Source organism: Octodon degus, unplaced genomic scaffold, assembly GCF_000260255.1.
Source record: "Octodon degus isolate 3935 unplaced genomic scaffold, OctDeg1.0 scaffold00216, whole genome shotgun sequence".
NCBI classification, from domain to species: Eukaryota; Metazoa; Chordata; class Mammalia; order Rodentia; family Octodontidae; genus Octodon; species Octodon degus.
Genome location: NW_004524792.1, coordinates 977,445 through 998,840, shown reverse-complemented (window position 1 = coordinate 998,840; position 21,396 = coordinate 977,445). Strand labels below are relative to the sequence as shown.

General features: G+C 50.9%; 1 protein-coding gene and 1 non-coding gene across 2 annotated transcripts in view; one reads left to right on the top strand and one right to left on the bottom strand.

Moving 5' to 3' along the window:
* Positions 1-2,695: 2,695 nt before the first annotated feature.
* Ppp4r1 (protein phosphatase 4 regulatory subunit 1) overlaps positions 2,696-21,396 on the bottom strand; it is a 58,474-nt gene continuing 39,773 nt past the window's right edge. Inside the window, exons 11-20 of the mRNA XM_012517818.2 lie at positions 17,839-18,344; positions 14,340-14,512; positions 13,046-13,141; positions 11,375-11,560; positions 9,309-9,470; positions 6,741-6,841; positions 5,251-5,371; positions 5,031-5,165; positions 4,160-4,301; positions 2,696-3,572 (exon numbers count right to left, since the gene is read on the bottom strand). Coding sequence (XP_012373272.2) covers positions 3,409-3,572; positions 4,160-4,301; positions 5,031-5,165; positions 5,251-5,371; positions 6,741-6,841; positions 9,309-9,470; positions 11,375-11,560; positions 13,046-13,141; positions 14,340-14,512; positions 17,839-18,344 — 1,786 coding nt within the window. The 3' untranslated portion in view covers positions 2,696-3,408. The remainder of the gene's footprint in view (positions 3,573-4,159; positions 4,302-5,030; positions 5,166-5,250; positions 5,372-6,740; positions 6,842-9,308; positions 9,471-11,374; positions 11,561-13,045; positions 13,142-14,339; positions 14,513-17,838; positions 18,345-21,396) is intronic.
* Positions 20,438-20,548, top strand: LOC111813727. The gene has a single exon (XR_002818900.1). It is a non-coding gene; the product is annotated as a U6 spliceosomal RNA (small nuclear RNA).

Sequence of the window (21,396 nt, the reverse complement as noted above, 5' to 3'; positions counted from 1 at the left end):
GATAGCAGCTCTGGGATGGGCTAATCTGGAGTCACGGTGAATTCCTCATTTGCTTTTTTCTCTTCAAAAATTCCACAGTAGGAGTGCAAGGGCTTGAGTTCAATCCCTATTTCTAAAAAAAAAAAAAAAATCCACAGTGGGGCTGGGGAGATGGCTTGGGATCTACGCCTGCCTGGTAAGCACAAGGACCTGAGTTTGATCTCCAATACTGCATGCTGTGCCAGCCCTGCACCTGGCCACCAGGCATGATGGCACAGCCCTGTAATCCCAGTGCCGGGGAGGCTGAGACAGGAGGATCACTAGAGTCCGAGCTGCGTAGCAAGACCCTGTGCCAAACAAATAGATTAAAAAATAAACGAATTCCACAGTATCTGTCACTCTACGAAGTTGGAGCCTGCAGAGCCAGGTCAGTGCTGAGTTCAGATCCACACGGTCCCAGCATGGCTAGGACTGCATTTAGTGCCAGGGCCCTGGAGATCGAGGCTTTCAGGACGGGTCAGCTTTCCCCGGCCCCGTGCTTGTGTGGTGTTTTCCCTGCAGCCAGTTGTGCCAAAAGCATGTTTCCTTCTCTCTGGTGATCTTCATTCAGTAGCACGTCCCCTGTGCACGGTACGTCTGTAGCCAGCCAGTGACCGCGACCGATGTCGTTAGTGCCAAAGCAAATCAGTAAGAGACTGGTATAATTATAGGCCAACACTTGCAAAATAGCACACGTTGCTACATTTACATCAGCAAAATTTGACATAATAGACTTGGTAGAAGCCCACTTGTGGTCTTCGTGAACACAGCCGGAGACTTGCTGGCTGAACTCCCAAGTCTTGAAGCACAGGTGTGGCGCCTGTGGCCCTACACGGGTGCAGGCTCCAGGGGCAAGTTGGCCCCAGCCTCGAGGCTCCACAAGGAAAAGAACTTTTGCAGGAGAATTCTAATGTCCTGCAAGAAATGGGCAAAGGAATGAAAGTGGCTTAACGGAGATCCCTGCAGCAAACTTCTGTCCATCGCCGGCGCTTCTCTGTGGGTCGTGTTCCCAAGGCCAAGGGCCCTACTGGTCAGGACGGTTCTGAAGCCAGAGCTCCCAGCAGATGCCCTGGGTAGTGGCGCCTCTTCCCAGGTCAGGCACCTCGCCCTGGGATCCTGCTCCTCAGGAGGGAAGGGCCCTGCTGTGGCCTCCTGCCTTTAGCGTGGGGTTCAGAGAACGAGCCACCATCTTTTCCATTTCTTTCCAGATCCAGTCCCTTTGGCTTGAGCCAGGATGACTCCTGAGGCCGCTGTGCTGCTGAGTTGCTGCGAGTGTTTTCTTCTGGCTCCAGCTTGTGCAGGGCCGTGGTCCAACACTGCCTCGCTTCCCAACAGGGTCCACTCCAATTGGTACTGCCAGTGGTTCCCCCCACTGGGGGTGACAAGCAGGCCGCTCAGCTTGGCATTATGGCTGGAGATCATGGCTTTCAGGACAGGCTCCTGGAAAGGGCAGGTAGGCTTGCATCCTGATGGCTGTGGACATCGGGACAAAAGGCACACAGAAAGCGGCAGCTCCTTCCCTGGCCAGGCCTTCTAAGCACCAGAACTCTGGTTTCCTGGGGTCAGGACAGGCAGTGAGCTACAGGAGACCTTGGCCTGGGCTTCCCCCGAGTCAAGCGCTGCAGTCAGGATAGCTGAGATCCTGAGCAGCAGCAGCCAGACTGGGGCCCAGCCGTGCCAGCTTGGGCAGTGTGCCCTGCAGGGGAAAGCAGGGGTTGGAGGTGACCAGGCACAGTGGCTGACGGGGCTTCTCATTCTTGGCCCTTCCCAAGTCGTCTTCCAGCAGTGGTCACCTGGTGCCTAACACCTGCGAGCTAGCGACTTCCACTGTGTATCATTTGCACACTACTCCTACCACAGCATGTCTGGTTCAGCTTTTCTTCATGAAGTGGGCGTATTAAGTGACTCGCTGTTTCACCTGCTCTGGAATTGGTTTCTCCATCAGACCCTGGGCACTAAGGCTACACAACACAGCCCCAAACAGGTGCATCCTGGCGACAAAGTGCCTGGGAGCAATGGCTCGGCTGAGGGGTGCCTCTCTTCTAGCGTGAGTTCTGTGAGATCTGTCCCACCTGGGAGGCGGCGGCGGCAGCCCAGCCCAGTGGGCGTCAGAACATAAGCTGCTCAAGTGCCTTTGCCTACGACACAATCGCTGCCACTGCTTTAAGAAGTGCAGCGCAGGCTTCCCATGTCACCCACCGCGAGGAGAGGAAGGCAGGGAGTGGCAGATGTGTGGAACCCAGAGACTGCCCCACAGCCGCCGTCAGGAGGCCTGTGTACTCCTGTGCCGGGCGTCGTCGCTGCACCCACCCCAGGGGCCGGGGGCAGGGGTGGCGGGCACAGTCCGCGTGGGACGCGGCCTGCATCTTCTCCGGTGTGCGCGGGGCGAAGCTGCCTCAGCCTCAGCTGGCACCGGGAACAGCCTGGGTTTCTGCCCACAGCACCCCCTCACCCTCTACTCCCACTAGGGGCTGCTTTCCAGATGAGGAAAGCCCCAAGGCAGAGCCGATGGCTGCGGGGAGAAGGGGCTGCTCCCTGAGGCCCCGCTGGTGGCCGCAGCGTCACCAACCCAGGACACGGGAGAGTCCAGCCACTGCAGCGCCAGGTGCAAGGCATACTGCAGCCCGCGTTCCCTGCTCACTTCGAAATCATGACTACAGATCACAAACTGTGTTTATTCAGACAAGTAGAAAACAAGTGTGTATCTTTATAGATCTTGCTAATAAATTTTATTCGGACAAGAGAACTTGTGCCACGACCGTTCTGACAGCATGATTCAGGACTGCAGCACTCCTGAGTGGCCGCACAGACGCACAGCGTGTGAAGGAAGTCGCATCTCAGAGCTGACCATGATCCAGTCCAGAACACCCGACAGCCACGCTGAGAAAGTTCCTTCCGGTCATGACCAGCATGAAAAGATCAGGACAGAGATACTGAGCAAATACTCTGCCAGAGTGCACAGCAATATGCTGCATTTAAGAGTTAAAATCCGATTCTACCTTAGTGTTAGCATCAAGCCCTTGGGAGAAATCCACGCAAATCTCGTTTGTACCCATCGGACATCCCGCAGGCTGCGCCGGGCAGAGGGCTAATACTGAAGGTCTTTCCCGTCCGTCTGTGTGCGACGCTTCTGGCTGCGAGAATTCATTCATCCAGGAGAGGGCCGTGCAGGTCTGTCCCACCCACGAGGAAAATGTTCTGCCCTTCGAGTGTCCGTCAGGAAGACAGGAAGTTAAGGCTTTGGTGACAGTGAGAATCCGCTGAGAAATGCTTTTCCCTCCGGGCAAGGTAAGACAGCGCGGGTACTTGCTCTTGACTGTGACCTCGAGGGGCGAAACCCGCCCTGCTGTTGCCATCACCCCACGGGACGTGGCCCGAGGCTGGGGCCCACTAGTAGGTGGACGAGGCCGTGCTCATGGCGTCTTCGGAGATTTTGGTGCTGGCGGGGTGGGTGCTGGCAAAATACTTGACATCGCTGTCGGGGTCCATCTGCAGGGCCACGATGGTCTGCTCCACAGCCTCCTGGTGGCAGCCAGCAGAGGCGAGGAAGTACTCTGGCAACAACACAACAGCGCTCCGGTTAGTCTGAGAGGTGGGCGTTAGCCTGAGGCCGAGTGTGCCGGGTCCTTCGTCATTACACACAGGACACTGCCAGCCACACGGAGCCAGCGGGGGCTGCGGGATTTCTCTGGGTTGTCTGTACGGCCCGAGATCCCATGACTGCTAGCAGGCACTAAGGAGCGCGTAACGCATGTGAATTAAAACATGCGGCTTCTCAGCAAAGGAAAATGCTTCCGAGTGCGTGTGTGGGCTTGCTCTCTACCTCTCTACAAACAACCCAGCTGTCCCTAGCCGTTGCATTTTTGGTGCTCTAAAAATTCACACGATGGCAAGGAGAACAGCAGCAACGCTCTCCGGCTGCCCTCCCCGGTTCACGCAGCAACTGTCAGGGCTACACTCGACGTTCTGGGGCTGCAGCGCACACGCCGAGCCTGGCTTCTGCCTGCAGCCGCGCTGCACCCGGGTGGCTGCACAGAGACGCTGCCAGCTGTGACAGTGCTGGCGCGGGGGCCACCCGCAGTGTCCTTGGGGGAAGCCTGCGAGGAGCTCAAGGCACGCACTTGGCGCCTGCCACCCCTACCTTTCTCGAGGAGCGTCTGCCTCAACGTCTTGGCGAGCAGCACTCTCACGTTTGGAACTCTGTCGTGAGCCAGGGTGAGCAAGTGCGGCATGAGGTGCACGGCGAACTGGTCCATGGGGAGGCAGTCGTCCGCGATGACCGTCTGGTGGAGAGAGCGCCCGTGTCAGCCCACAGCCCGCGCAGCTGGTGCAGCTGTTCGAGAGGCCACTCTGGAAGGCCCATCTTTCAGGTGCTTGGGAAGCGGAGCCAAAGTGCTGTCACGGGGAGGGAGCAACGGCTGGCGGGGGCGACATGTAGTCTGACAGGTGCAGTGTGCTGGCGGACCTGGCAGGGACCCTCGGGGGCAGATTACTCGACTCACAGAACCCAGGACAGCACATGCCACCCCACAGATAGGGACAATTTCTGTGTCAGTTAAAAATGACTATCAAGTGTACACATTTTATAAAAATGATGCCTCCCTGCCTAGGCAGTTTTTAAGCTGCTCCAAGGACGGCAAGGAGAACAGCAACGCCTCCTGCTGCTGTCCCCAGTGACGCAGCAACTGTCAGGACTATACTCGACGCTCTGGGGCTACAGCGCACGCGGCGGGGACACGGGCTTCTGCCCCCAGCCACGCTGCATGCGGGTGGCTGCCCAGACACGCTGTCAGCTGCGACAGTGCTGGCGCCGGGGCAAGGTCCCTGCGTAGGAGCCACCCGCAGTGTCCTGAGCAGCTGGTGCCGCAGGCCTGCATCTCCCAGCTGCATGAGGCCTCCTGTGCTCCATGGCATGTGGCCTTGGGACACGTGTCCACGGGGATGTGTGCCCATGGTGGCACCCACCCCATGGGACACACGCTCCATGGGATGGGAGGGGCGGGGCCTCTCACCTGGCACACGAAGACGAAGGCCTGGCGGCCCGACCAGCGCGGACACCTGCCAAGGTTCTCCACCAGCTCCCGGATGAGGTCTGTGCCAAAAGTTGGCGGTGAGGCCATGTGCAGCTTCTTCACCATCTCGCTGACCTGCAGGAGCAGAGGGACGGAGGAGCACCTGCTCGGGACCCGCGCAGGGCGCCATCGGCCACTTGGAGACATGGTGACAACATACCAGTTTGTAGGAGATCCAGCGGACAGAGGACACCTTGTCTGCACACAGGTTCAGAGCAATGGGGCGCAGATAATCGTAAACATCCCTGGGGCTGTACAGCTCAAGAAGTAAGATTAGCTGTCTACAAAGACAGAGAAAACGTACAGAGTTTGCATGCAGGTGACATCTAAGCACTCTTTAACACGAGGTGCCAAGGAGCCGGCGACGCGGGCCTGTTCCTCTCTGGCACAGGCACCATGCAAACTCACAAATGTCTTCTCCATGCACGCCAGGAGGACAGGGCTGTCAGATTTTCCTTTTCCAGTAACGGGCTGTACCCAGGGTCATACATGCTAAGCAAGAGCTCCGCCCCTGAGCTACATTCCCAGGCCAGCCTTACGGTCCTCCCACCTCAGCCTCCCGAGGAACTGCAAGCGTAGGGCTTTGCCACAGTGCCTGGCGAAAGCTGCAAGCCCGCTCATCTGCTGCATGTGGACATGGCACCCGCTGGGTCATGTGCTGGAAGCCGCCCAGTGTGGCTGTCCTGAGGGGACCTCCCAGAGTGAGCAGACAGAAGTGTGAGGCCTTGTAGGAAGGACTCAGTGAGACCAGCTCCTTTCTGTGCCCCCACAGTGCTGTGTCGCCAGGCAATGGCAGCACCAAGTGGTCAGCACTTTGCAGCTGCAGTCCTGAGCCAAACAAGCCCGCTTCTTTTACATCGTACTATCGTGGGTGCTGCATCATAGCATCCGAAAGGGAACAGATGGAAGACGTGCTGGTTTCCAGTCGCAGCCTGGGACATCCTAGAAGCGCCACCCCCCACTAAGGGGTGTTTGGCACCAGCTGCCCAGCAGGGTGCAAGAACCTGCAGTTCTCTAGCCTGTTGGAAGGGAGCCAGGACTTCCTGTGCCCTGTGCTGTTGCTTCCTAGGCCAGGCCCCTGCCGGAGAGGCGCCCCACCCTGGTAGCCCCACAGAGGACGCTTGGCTGGGTGAGACACAGCTCAGGCTGCAACGGGCCTGCCTGGCGGAACTAAGCCACGTGTCAGTCCTCTTCTGATCACGAACCCTACCCCACCCCAGCTCAGAAAAAGCACCAAGAGATCCTTTAAAAGGCAGATGGCAGGGGCTGGGGAGATGGCTCAGTAGAATAAGCGCTTGCCTGGCAAGTGCAAGGACCTGAGTTCAATCCCCGGTTCCACCAGACTTAAGGGGACAATAGTAGGCTACGGGATGCTCCTTGGGCCCTTTGCAATGGAGATCCCAGAGGGACCGAGACCCTGCTGGCAGGCGCGGTGCAGGACAGCAGAAGGCTGAGGCAGGAGGCTACTGCTAGAGAGTCCTGTAGCCCCAAGCAAGAATGAAGGAGTCAGGTCACCCACACCAATCCTGGACTCACCGTGATGGCAGGCAGGACCCGGGTGAGGGGAGGGACACCAGACTAGCACCAAGGTCACTGGGCATAGAAATCTCAGAGGACATCCCAACAGTCAGGGGAGTGTGTAGGACTTACTCAGCCAGCTCGGCCCGGAAGCGCCAGTTTCTACTATTGTCTGTCACCAAAAACTCCTGGAGTTGATACAGATATTCTCTTCTTTTGTCAATATGAAGAAGCTAAAATAACAACATAATAATATTTTTACTTAATCATGGGGCCAGCCAGATAGCTCAGTGGACTAAAGCACCAGCTCAGGCAAGCTCAGAGACTGTGGTTTGGTCACCATAATCCCAGTGCTGGGGAGGCTGAAAACAGGAGGATCACTATGAGTCCGAGCTGGGTAGTGAGATCGTGCAACAACCAAATACATTTAATAAAAAACAAAATTTCTTACTTAATCAGGACAAAGCATAAGCATCATTCCCTTTACAAGACTGCTTGAGAAGGGACCATAAGAGGGAGAGCAATTCTACCGAACAAGAGACTTCCTCGGCTCCTGTGCTTAATGAGTTTAAATTAATCAGCTAATTCCCCTAAAATCCCTTCTGCCTTCGAGTGCTGCTGCCTCCTACAGGCCATCCTAGGCGCAGTTCATCCTAACTCTGTAGTCTGGGTATGACTGTGGCTCCTCATCATGAGTCTGACCTGGGCTGGCACTGTAAGCACACCCCACGGGCAATTGATGCACACAAGTGAAAAAAATGCACCCCAAGAACTGTTCTACCCAAACAGAGAATGGGTTTATGTCACTGAGAGAAAGCCCCCCACCCCAACTTCACCAGCTACATAGTGGGCCCGTGAGAAAGCAGCCTCACCTGGCCCAGTGCCCTGGGCACCTTCTCAGAGCATGGAAGGCAGCCTGGCCACCACTTAGTGCCACAAGGCTAATGGGACTGGGGACGTCCTAGCCCAGCAAATGCCTAAGGGCACTAATGCTACTTCTGCTGACTTTCCTCTTGAGAAAGAATATAAAGCAAAGAAAAGGGTGGCACTGGAAGTAGTTCCTGCCAGTGTGAACTAAGGCGAAGAGCAGTGGGTGTGTCTCCCTGTGGACACCCCACGCCAGGTGTGCTGTGACTAGGTCTTGTGATTTTGTGTATCAGTTAACAAAATGAACACAATCATGCAAAACCAGACCAAAGCACCCGAGTGCCCACCTCCGGAGAGGGCCTAGCGCAAGGACTCGGGCGCACAGCACACAGAGGACTCAGAGTAGCACCTCGAGGAGGGTTGCAACCCCAGGGCTACAGGGGCAGGGAGGGAAGATACCCAGAGGACAGCTTCTAGGGTTCCCACGACCCAGTGTGACATTTTCATTCATGACAGGAACAGGAAATCCTAGAATCTACGCCAACATCACAAAAAAAATTTTTTTAAAGTATATATTTATTTATTTATTTATTTTTATTTATTTATTTATTTATTTTTTTTTATTTATTTATTTATTTGTTTGTGTGTGTGTGTGTGTGTGTGTGTGTGTGTGACCAGCTCAGCCCACCAGGGGGCGGGGCTGGCTGGCATGTGGTGCTGGGGGATTGAACCGCGGTCCCTGTGCTTTGCTAAGCTTGTTCTAAGTAGGTGCTTTAGACCACTGAGCCATCTCACCAGCCCAACATCACAAAATTTTTAAGAGAAGCAGCTTTGCTTGCATGAGGACACAAGGCCACAAGGCCACTCCAGTGCCTACATGGGAGCCAAGGCTGTGCATGAGTGGCTCTGGGACAAGGGCCCCTGCAGGACCCGGGACTTCACTCAGGAGGGCAGACATTGGCTCATGTGGAAACACTGAGCTGACATCAGGGCAGCCCTGCGTGACGCCTCTGCAAAGACCGAGGGCAGCCCACGCGGGTGCTGAGCTCGCCAACAAGCCACTGTCAGCAGCATCAAGGGCCCCAGGCATGGAGAAACCACATCCAGGGTCCCTGCAGACACCCAAAGGTGCAGCAAACTGGGGTCTGGTCTCAGCCTCTGCAGTAAGAGCAGTGTGTACATTCAATGGAGTTTTTTCCAAGATGAGACAAAAGCCATAAGGAACATCAAAAGAAATTTCAATATGTTCTATATACAGTATCGCAACCCTTTAAACAACAGAACTTGATTACTTCTGTAACCTAACGCTTGGTGCTATGGAGTCAATTCAAGGTGGAAGTCTATGAAGAAGCATTTCTAGCTTAAGCCATTTGTCAAAGGCCAGACCCTTCACGGGACATGGGGACCTCACGGCAAAGGGACGAGAACCCAGGAGGACCACACATGGCCTCCAACTGAAGGCTGTGGATGCTTCTAAGGTGTTCCGGTTGTATTTTATACATATAAATGTATTTCATATTTATATTTGTTTATATACATTTATAAAATACATATAAATGTATTTTATTACTATCCTGAAAAGAAAAAAGGCACAGATATGCATTTCTACAGCCTAACATCATTTAAAAATGAACTTCAGCATAATTATTTTTAAGTTTAAAAATTACAACAACACCACGAAAGCCTGTTTTTCTCTAAGGCGAATCTGGCTGTCATCGCACTGGCTTATGTTCTTACGAAAGAGTACAGAGAATCCTGCTATTACCAAAACCAGAGATGTTAGGCTTACAATGTAATTTTAGATGTTTCTATGCCAAAGAAGTTGAAAGTTACCTTCAGAAAATCATGCAAGTGTTTAAGGACTCCTATCCTGACTTCATCGAGGTCTTTTAGAAATCCATTAAAAATTGGAACCAGATCTGCAGCTGTCAGCTGGTCTCCAAGGATGACTGCGAGCTCGTGAATGGAGAAGGCCAAGGTCCTCCGCACTTTCCACTGCAGACACGAGAGCTGCGTTAGTAAGCTGTACCACAAGCGCTTGGGACTTGTGTTATTTTATTCATTCAAAAATTACACCGAATAGAACAGAAGCAATAGACATTAAGTTTAAATGTTGACATGTCAAAAATGTCCCTAGTTCTCTAAATCCCTGCACAGTCATTTCCCCTTTGTTTATGAAGAAAACCATCTTTAGGACTCAATGACCACACAGCCTAGTACCTCAGCTTCCTCCACCCCCACTGACACCTGCCTGTGTCAAAGTCACCTCACACCCCCATGTGACTTTCTGTCTGTCCATCTTGAGTAAAAGACATAAAATTTGTGTGCACAAAAGTGGCAACTTAAGAAAAAGAGGAAAATTGTTTTAGCAAACGGCCATTGATAAAGAATGTGTAAACAAATGAATTAACAGGACTCTACACACACTTGGTAAGCTGGGTGTGGTGACGCACAACTGTAATCCCAGCATTCAGAAGGCAGAAGAGGCAGGAGGATCAGGGTAAGGAGTAGTTCAGGGCCAGCCCAGACTGTATGGGGAACCTCTGTCCTCAAAAAGAAAACATAGGGCCGGGGATATAGCTCCGCAGCACAGTGCGTGCCTGGCAAGCCCAAGGTCTGGAGTTTGATTCCTGGTACCCCCCACACCTGACAAAAAACAACAACAAAGCAAAGACAAAACCCCTGAGCAACAACAAAAAATATCCATTTTCTTCTCAATGCTGCATTAACTTACAAGTTTGACCTGTCAATCTAACTTCACTCATGTGAAGCAGCCCACAAAGAGGCCTCTGGCACCCCTGCTGCACTGAATGTGTGTGCATGAGTTTGCCACCTAAGCCAGGCAAAGGCAGACAGGGGGTAGGGCAGGACAGACTGCGCATGGAGCCTCCCCGACACCTGGGCGCTGCCTGTGCCCAGACCTGTGTCCTGCCTCCCAGGCCTCCAAGGCTGGAGGAGGAGGGTGAGCTCCACTCTCCCAAGATTATTTTCCTGAGTCTAGGGCCCTGATGCCTTGAAAAATGCAGTCAGAGTGAAGGGCAAATGGTGGCTATCTCAGTGTAAGAATCTGACTGACCACTTTCGATTTCACGAGACCAGCTTTCTGTGCAAGAGAAGCAAATTCTTGGTTCCTGGAACCCAGACCTAAGAGCAGGGGAGGTTTTAGGTCACCAAAGCTAGGAGGAGAGCCTCAGACACGATGCTCACCAGTGTGGGGTGCAGGCCTGCACACCACTCTGAGGAGACTGAGGCACGAGCACCTTAAGCTGAGTCTAGCTTGGGCCACTTGGTGAGGGGCCAGGAAAAAAACTACTTAAAGGGCTGGGACTGCAGCTCAGTGCGAAGGGCCTGGGCTCAACCCCAAGTCTGACAAATTAAAAACACAAGTAAGTGGACTGCTAGCCATGATGGCTCGCTCGCGGGACACTTGCTCTTTGCAAACTGGGGTGGAGTGCAGGGACAGCGCAGCCATGAGCTCAGGGCACACTCGATGCTCAGGCACAGGGCTGCGAACCGGGCAGTGCTAGGAACGCCCCGTTCCATGATGGCCAGAAGAGCTTCTGGATTTGAGGTAAGGGTCTTATGAACAAGCACTCATGCCAGGACTTCTACAGGGACACCATAGCCTTTCTTCTCAAGAACCAGTCCATCAGCCACCTTCACAGTATACGTGTTCTAAGCCAGGAGCTTGGGCAACTCTGTTAGAGCAAAACTGAGATGTCAAACTCCTGAGAGCAGAAAGACAACCCTCTGCTGTGACTCTGCTATCAATCACACACAATTTCTGGTGACACCAGGCGGCTGGGGGAGCCCTGCAGCGGCTTTCTAGGTTCTGCCAACTGACCCACACAGCTGTTTCCTGTCCGACCTCCTTCGCATCCCCACAGCTTGGTGCTCACCTGCATGTCAGAGGCCAGGGTCTCATAGGTCTCTCTCAGGCAGTGCCAGTTCTGCCTGCCGAGGGTCAGGGCTACCCCGGGCAGGCTGTATGCACAGTGCTTGGCGATCTCCGTGTCCACTGTCTGTGCGCGGGAGGGGTCGGTCATGGATAAGTACTGATCCAGCAGAGCCTGAGGCACCACATCCTGGTGGAGACAGAGGGCAGTGTGACAGTGGATTGTGCAGATGTGTCCACAGCCGCTGGATTAAGTCAGGCAGAAGTACTTCCTAGTACGTGGATCTGCATAGGTCTAACACTCATGTACTTGCTAGATGAAGCAAATTAAACACACACTAGGGCAAGTAACACACATAAAAGTAAAAGCAACTGTAGAACCATGAGGAATGTGACAGTAAAGCAGGAAGCAGAAGCTCTGAGAATTGATTACTAAATGGGTACCACAGAAGAGCTGGCATGTGTGCCATGAACATGGAAGGCTGGTCCCCCGTGCGCTGCCAGCAACCGAGTACTCCACAGCAACCACACTCCCCGGAGGGAGATTTCAGCAGTCACAAAACACTGGAGCACACATGTGCACTGAAAGCAGCAGCAGTGGACGGTGTGTGAGGCACATGCACTGCCACGCAGGAGGAGGTGACAACGGAGTGGGACTGCTGTTCTGGGGAAGTGCAGTGGACGAGCGAGAGGAGGGACAGAAGCCTCCCCCTTACCCACGCTATATAAAAGGTAAATTACATGGAAATAATCCATTACATGAATACAGTAATCTGTGTATATTGACAAAGTGTCTACAGTGTAAACGGGGAAAAGTATATTTTAAAATTTATGCATACTAATTCCACGTTTAATAAGAAGATAAGCAAAATTTAAGCACATGTACTATTTGACCTATGAAATCCCCTTCTAATACTAAAAGGGTCCCCAAAGCAAGCCACACATACAAGGGACCATGACACAGGGCCTCAAAGTTGCCTGGGAGGCACACACGACAGAGGAGTGGGCTATGGTGTGCTGGCGGCATCCCAAGGGTCAGGCCCTCGGAGTGCCCTTGTGCATTTTTGCGCATGCGCCCATGAGCCCAGGCGCTCTCCCTACTTTCAAGGTCCTGAAGTGGGCTGTGTGTAACAGTGGCTTCAAGCCATTTTACTTGGTCAGTCATAAAATCAGAGTCACACCTTGGAACTCATAGCAATTTAGACACCTCTGCTAAAACAAAAGGAAGAGTTAATTATTCTTGACAAAGGGCTTTGTTTCCAGTAAGCCTATCTCACTGCAGTGAGCTACACTCTCACTGAGTCTAGCAGATGGACACAGAGACGGCCCTGGCATTTATGGCTCAGGCGTTTATTAGGTCACTGGCGCCTCAAGGACATGAGGTGGTGAGGACTAGGACTTAGAACTTCAGGCACGAGAAAGGCCTGGTGGCTCAGATGCTCGCAGCTGTCCCGAGAAACAGTAAGAGCAGCTCTGATGTACCTCCCAAGCCCAAGGAACCTGCTGGGGCTGTGGCGGGTGGTTTGTGCCTCTGTGTGACTCTTCATTACCTGGATTTTCTTATTCTAAGTGACAGCCTAGTCATCTTGACTCAGTATGTACAAGGACAAACATGGGCAAGAAATGGGCTGCAGAGGAGGGGAGGAGCCAGCACAGAGGGCGCCCTGCTACTTGCCTGCACTTTGGGTCTCCTCTCCTCATCCGGGCTGAAGCTGCTGCTGGTACTCACATCCGAGTCGCTGTGGACGTAGTGAAGCACGGGGTCCACGCTCTGTGAGGAGAGAGCGCTACTTCAAGAGCTGCTGCTGTGTGTCTCTCACTTCCGCTATCTACGAGCCTACTCACCTTCAAGACCGGCCCAGAGACACACATGCATGCAAACACTGCAGGTTTTTATTATATACACATGCCTAAGACCTCATAAGAACTCGATTTAAATCAACTTGCTGAATTCTCAAAAAATGAAACGTAATTTAAAAGTAACTTTGAAAGTAATCTTGAAATAGTCTAGGTTTTCTCAAATTAGCTTATAGTGGTATTGAGAGATTTTCAATTATCTTAGAGGCCACTGGGTGTGATATACAAAACCTTCTACTATTTCTATTCTTGGCTGTTAAACATTATGCGCCAACACCCTCCATACACAAAAAAGTAAACAAAATCCCTCTAAAATGTAGATATAATGAAGTAAGTCAAATATCCAGTAAAAACCAAGGTTTTAGTCCAAAACATTGATATCACACATTTTAAATATACTACGTATCATTTAACAAAAACCAGAAATGCACTGCCAACCCCAGAGTGTAAGTACTCTCTCTCCTAAGCTATCTGTCATTCAAGGGGCCAGGATCTGGGACCACTGCATGATGGCGAGGAGCAGCGTATCTCCCCTGCTCATGGGACACGGGAGAAGAAACAGACACTCAAGTGGTGCTAGCTGGAAAGGGTGCGATGGGAAACGAGGGCAAGAGCACACGAACAGCTACAGCTGCGCAGCAAAGATGATGCCAGAACAGTACCCACCCTCACACTCGAGTCCAGATAATGCCACTGGCCTCCGCAACACGGCCTCAAGTCCCGATCTTCCGCTCAGAATACTGTGTTGCTCGCTGCAGTGAAATGGTCCGATCAGAAACAAAGCACCTCTCCAAAAAGAAAAGGGAAGAGTTAATTATTCTTGACAAAGGGCTTTGTTTCCAGTAAGACTATTTCACTGCAGTGAGCTACATTCACATGGAGTCTAGCAGGATGGGCACAGAAACAGCACTGGCATTTATGCCTCAGGCGCTTCTTAGGATACTGGCGTCACAAGGACATGAGGTGGTGAGGACTAGGACTTAGAACTTCATGCACAAGAAGAGCTGCCGACGGAATGTGCTAGCTAGGAAGTGACCCGCTACAGCGTTCCCCGACAACAGACTCCCAGACTCAAAACTGCTCCCATCGGTCAACACTACTGGGTTCGTTACCTCAACAGCATCGCTGATTAAAGGCACAGAATCATCTTGATTTATTTTACAATTTGGTAGCTCATTTATACCCGGTTCGTCTTGCAGCTCGGCACTCTTTTCCACGCCGACAGCCTCCGTGTGGGTGTCCAGGCCGGAGGCGCGCAGGGCGGCTGACAGCACCTCCACCTGCGCTGTGGGAGAGGAAAGACTGTGAGGGCGCCAGCCCCGGGCGCCTTGGGTTGGCAGGGGCCCGGGTGCTTCCATACTGCCACCCAAGGCTGGAAAAAGGTCTACGACGGTAACCATTAGTCCTTCCAGAGAAAGGAGAAAACTACTACGCTTTCCTGAGATTAAAGTGTGTCCACTACTGCACATTATTCTGCGTTAGTACGAACAGAGAAATGCTACTAGGTGCCGGAAGTACCTCCGGCTTATTAAAGGAATCAATTCAGGAGAACTTAGCCGCGTTGCGGTAGTGACAAGGCTTACTTACTAAGCTATTTTAGCAGCAGAGCAGGCACACAAACCCTGCCAACACAAAACAATAGCAATTACAAAGGCTTCTGAGGCAGTGACAGACATCTCCTCTCATCCCAGCTTATTCTGCTCTAACTCAGTGCTGGCGACCCTTTCAGGGAGGAGTGCCCACACTGCCACCCCAACCCACTTACTTATCGCACAGTGCCAACACTGCAATTAAACCTGAGTGCAGAGGTTTTAGTTCAGGAAAAACAACTCATACGTTAACATCTTTTGTCTTACACGAGTTCCACGTCTGTTCTAACTCTTGAAAATGAAATCATTACCTTGCCCTCCCCCCCGGGGTCCCTGTATGCACTGCCAGGCTCTCGGAGAATCAGAACAACTTACATGCGGTAGTTTCTTAACCTGGTAGTTACTTAACCTGGTAGTTACTACTGCCTTCCTCATGAAGGACATTCAGAACAGAGAAAAAGCATTCCCCATTCACTTCCAAACACATCAGAAATTTATCAAAAAAATAGTGCTTAGCATTTTATCCAAGTAACTTAAGTTGAACATTCAAAATGTGAAAAATTTTAAATTAAGATGTATTTAAACAAAATAATCAAACAAAATAACTAAAGACAACCTACTAATATGCTATAGCAGGGTGCTCGCTTTGGCAGCACATATAATAATAATATGCTACGGTAGGCATAAAATTTCTTCTAAGTACAGCAAGTACCAGGCGTATGCCCGAGGTTCCCTCTGACAGCACACACTCTGGTCAACAGGGCCAGCCGCAAGTGCTCTGTGGAGCACACTCGTCCTGTGCAGCCCGCACAAACCCTTCCAACACTCTGTCTCTCCCTGCTTCTGGGATCTTTCAAGGTTCCCTGTCCAAGCCAACAAGACTCCAGGAGACCACATGCAGTACTTGGCTGACCCATCTCAGAGAGCAGCCACTGCGTAAGAGAACAGTGACAGCAGCTACGCTAGGTGAGGCTGAGGGGGCTGGCATTTTCCCTTTGTGGCTTTCAAGGCCACTTATTTTTCAGTTAGGTTTTATTTTGGGGGCAACTCGGTACTTCCTTCTAGACAATGAGCTAAGACAGAGCCTAGGGCTGACTCCAGCTTCTTGCTACAAGAGTAAGAAGCTTGTGCTGTGGATGTGAGGCACTGTCTGGAGGAACATGGGGAAACTGAGTGCACAGCCCTCTACCCGGCCCTGCCTTGTCCTTACGACATGAACCAAAACCCTAGGAAACAATGATGCATGATGGATTTGAGAAAGATTTGCAAGCAACATGAAATCTGCTGCTGGTTTTATTAGGCTCTTGGATTCTATTCCATGACCACTGCTGAGATCAAGGATGAGTGTAGGACAGTGAATCTGCCTAAGACCCTCCCTCACCTTACTTCACAGAAAAACCTGACTAGACAGTATAGTATGTGTTCCAGACGGATCTTAGCTTTCTGCCCTGGATAAAGTTCTCTCTCTGAGAAACACGGATAGTTCCTTTCAGTTTGAAGGAACGATAGCTGAATTTAAAAAGAAAAAGGTCACCAAAGTATGTTAAATCTCATAAATTCAAACCCTGTTCTGAGGTGAGGAGAATTGAAACAGTTACTTGAGTTAACACGATTAAACACCCTCCAATCCCAACAAAAGCAAACGCTCCAGAGTGCCACAGCCACCAGAGCACAGCTTCACACAGTGCCCCCTTCTGTCCCGCCATCTGCTGTGGACAGGAGCCTGGATCTGTGTGCACTCATGGCCTGGGACAGTCCCCAACCCCTGGGCTAAGGACTGAGCATTTTTAGACAGACAGCAGTGTGTAACAACTTACACTGTACAAGCCCAAAGGTTGAACTAGAAATAATTAGCCACACAGTTTTAGGTCAAATAATACATAGTATTAGCCACTTTTGCCCCTTCAATGTATATGTAGGTCTTTAAAAAGCAAACTAAAGAAAATATTTTAAGTTTATTTGTTAAAAAAGCATAATGTAGCTCATTCAATATTTCAGTTAGTATGTGTAAAGTGCCAGAGAACCAGCCAGTGTTGTTGTTCAATGGGGACCCCCAAAACAGGCTGGAACACTCGCTGGCAGTGCATCTGAGATAAAAACGGAATTTAAGAAAAATGAAATATGACAGTTGCTGAAGTTTGGTGAACATTATACAATTTAAGTTAAGAGCAGTGACAAACAGCTGAAAGCTGTGAAGAAATGAAGCACTTGTCCAAAGCTGCTCGTCTCTGCCATGACCAGCCCACCTCATGTGGGTGCAACTCTCTGCCTGCCTCCCCTTATGGAAGAGGGGGACACCAGAGCAGGACTATGGTCAAAGGAAAAGAAAACCTCAATACTTGCTGTATCATCAAACTGTCACAAAATACAGAGAACTGGCTCGCCGGAGTAAAGATCTCTGACAGGGTGACAAGCGAGGAATAGAGCAGAAGCACAGCCGTGAGGCTTCTGTCAGGACGCGCCATCTGCGGGAGGGGCACCTGGAGCGCCTACTGAGAGCACGCAGCTTCTTTCCTGCTCTAGCTCGGCAGGTGGCAGAAACGCTGGGATACACAAGCACAAGGACGAACCTCAGATGTGCTGTGTGGGCACACCCCGCATACTGCTGGATCTACGTGGGGTCCAGAAAGCATGCTCGCAGGACCGGCAGGCCGGCTGGCGGGGCACATGCCACCTGTTGCCACCTGGGTGACAGGTGTGCTATGGGGCAACAAAACCAAGTCTGACTCTCTTAAACATCACATTCTACCGAAACCTGTGTGCCCACTGCCAGCAGACAGCAGCCTGTCCCTGAAAATGAGACAGTGTCTGCTGCTTCGTGGAAAGGCACACACTGTCCAGAGCAACAGCTAGGGCAGGCTCAAGATTTTAAATTGGGGACCATTTGAGAGGGATTTGTGTATCAGCAAATGAGATTTTAACAGTTAAATCATATCTACCAATCTGAAAAGAAGACAGTTCCTCTGGAAAAAGCACTTCATAAGCCAATTCTAGAGTTGAGAACTTGACCGACTCTGCCTACCTCTGACATCAGGGTCATCGGTGTGGGGCTCTAGGTTTTCTATCATCTCCTCCAGCTCCTTCCTAGTGGCCATGCTGATGTTCGGAGAGCCCGGCGCGAGGTCTTCAGGCACCTCCTCTGGCCTCTCCAGGACGAGGCTTGCTCCAGAGTCCTGCTCCAGCTCAGTGTCCAGATCTATTTCGGGAAGAGGAGTCCTCCAGAAGTGGAATGAGTTGTAGAGTTCCTGGTCCAGGAGGGCCGAGTCTTGGGGAGTGGTGTCAGCTTCCAGCTGGAATGCAGACTCGCAGCCATCAGGCCTTTCACTCTTGTCACCACCAGCTGCTTCTGGGCAGGACTCCAAGGACAAACGACTAAGAGAAGGGCTGCCTGTGGGACGGCTCAGCTCCCATGCACAGTCCTGCGGGGCTCTGGTGCCACTGTCTGCCGGTGTGCACTCCAGCCCGGCGCTGGGGCCGAGGACACCGAGGGCTGGAGGGACGTCCTCTGGCACGCCTTGATTGCCAAGCCTTTTATTATTTCATTGGGAGAAATAAAACCAACATGAAAATATAAAAATGACTACTGGAAATAACAAATGTAACTCAGGTGAATTAAATATTAAATAAAAAAATATTATACACGCAAACAGCACAGTTTATGTACACTGTGTATCACTGCTAGATTATGTACACTGTGTATATCACTGCTAGTTTATGTACACTGTGTATCACTGCTAGTTTATGTACACTGTGTATCACTGCTAGTTTATGTACACTGTGTATCACTGCTGCCCCCCCCAACACTCGGCATGCGCAGGACACATGTGAAGCGCAGGACACATGGGAAGCATGCCATGTGTGACCCTGGGCTCACAGCACAGGACAATGTCTACACTGGGTAAAACAAAACGGGAAGTAGAAAGTTCTACAGTGCATCTTAAGGCACATACATTTTAAGTTATTTAATTTTTAGGGTTCTTTTTACTGCCACTCTGCTCCAGTGAGAGCGAAAGCTGAAGTGAAGCGCTTCTGCTTATGTAAGAGAGGAGGGCAAAGGCGCACAACAAGTACTAAGATATTTCGTATCTCACAAAATGTGTTACAGTCTGCTAAAACACGAAGGATTCTTTCTTTCTTTCTTCCACAATTTTCATCTCTACTCACAAGGGTCTTTTTAAGAAGAAGTCATGACTTTGATGCTAAGGACAAAGGCTTCATGTTCCTAATTAAAACTCACTGATTACTAAGTGCCATTCATTTTGCTTTGTCTGTATTTTATTTGGTTCAATTACACTGAGTAAGCACTTACTGAGCACCTACTATGAGCCAGAAAATAAAATCAGTTTTGAGAACAGGAATGGGAAGCAGATCTTGCTGTAGTCAGGGGCACAGAAGAAGTTTGCAAGTAAGGGCACTCCCAACAGGCAGCGCCGCGGCAGTGAGGAAGTGCTGACTGCGGGTTCCTGCGTGGCTGCGGGAAGAGGACATGGAGGAAGAGCCAGCCCATGAGGCCGGGCTTGACAGGTGCTGTACACTGCACGGTGTTCAAAAAACAAGGACCTCCCTGGGGCTGAGAAGCACAGTGATGCGCAAGAAAGAAAAACATCTTGGGGTCCCCTGTACCCAGAACCCAGAACTTCTCTTACGAGTGGCAGGAAACGAGGACATCTGTTATTCGACATGTTCCTCTGCAAGACCACTCTGGAGGGCCGGCAAGATAGCTCAGCAGTCTAAAATGCCTGCTCAGGCAAGCACACGGTTAGATCCCTGGCACCACATACTGTGCCAGCCCCACCCCTAGGGCAGGCTGAGCCAGTCAGAAAAAAAAAAGGCCATTCTGGAAGCAGCAGAGAACAGGAGGTGGAATTCTGGATGAGATGCTGATGCTTGGGGTTTCAGAATCCACCAACACAACCCAACAGTGCCTGGATCAGACCAACAGCACACAGGGCCTTGCTTCACACTGGAGCAGAAAACACAGCATTAGGAGGCTCCTGACTACAGCCAGGCAGCTGAGCAGACGCTGGTGGCACCAACGAACAGGAAGACTGAGTGCAAATCTGATGGAAAAGCCACCAGGCTCAGGGTTCTGGGGTGCTGGGGCTCTGTGGAGAGCCAGATGGGAAGGTCTATGGGATACTGGAAAGAGAAGAGAGGTGGGGGCCAAGGGCTGAATCCCCAAAGATGTAAGACATATTAATGAAGAAAAACTGGACAACTCCAAAGAACAGCAGAATGAAGGCACGTTTCTTGTACAAAGGGATGGTAACAATGAGCATGTGTTTTGGCTGAGTCTTAGGCCTGAATAAATGGAAGAACTGAGACATGGACACCAATACCATGACAGATCAGATGCTCTTTCTGAGGAGAAAGCACAAGCTCAAGAATAAACAGCAGCAGGACTGATGGTGAATGCCTCTAATCCCAGGACCGGGGGCCTGAGGTAGGGGGTTGACAAGTTCAGGCCCAGTCTGAGCAAAGCTCAGAGAAATCCTGTCTCAAAATAAAAAAAGGCCTGCAGATGTGAAGGCCTTAGATTCCATTCCCAGCCCTGCAAAATAAACATACACACTGGGGGATATCCCCAGGTGAGGCAACACCTTTGAAGAAATGTGGAGGAAGTGCTCACTTTGGCAGTACGTAAATAAAAACTGGAACACCACAAGAGAAGATTAGTACGGTTCCTGCAAATGGAGGATGGCACACAAACTCATGAAGCAGTCCATATTTTACTTAATTTTTTTGGACCAAATTTATATTTGGTCCAAATATAAATTCCTATCATCTTATCTTTTAAAAGTCTATGTTGTTTCTAATGGTTTTTTTAAAATTCTTTTTTAAAAAAAGACAAAAAAATACAGGAGGAGTTAAGGATGGGAAGATATGGATGCCAGTTTATAAGGTAACTTTGGGGGAAAATAAAGGTCCTTAGAATGCATGTGCTTTCAAATACACACAATAAAAAACAGCGACCCAGAGGCCTGCAAGGAGACAGGAGAGTGAGGCAGTGTCAACTCTGTGCACTTGAGAGGCCCAGCTCCTTTCTGGCCTGACCTTGTACAGCACGCGTGACAAAATACTGATTACTGAAGATTTAGGATTTTTTTTTTAATATGGGAATCAAACTCAAAACCTAGCACTTGCCAAGCAGGCAGTGCACCACTGAGATAAACCCTCAGCAGCATTAAAGATTTTTTAAAATACAGATAAATAAGAATGTATGTAAATACTTTGAAACCATGCTGCACAATGCTGGCATTTTCGAAGATGGTGTCTCTTTTCCATTCCATAACGTCCACGTGCAGTGTGCACACGTAGCTCCACGTGGACAACGGAGCACGACGGCCTGCTCCTCCCATCAGATGATGCTTGTACAAAGCTCAGCCTCAGGACAGCCGCGACTCCAGTTACTCCTTGCAACAAAACGAACTCTGCTCTAAGGATCCTGTAAGATCTTTTCCCTTAAAGAACAGCTCTAGTGCTTTTTTCTTTTGGTGGAACCAGGACTGAACTCAGGCCCTTGTCCTTGCCAGGGAAGCACTTATTCTACTGAGCATCCCCTGAGCCCTCTAGTGCTTTT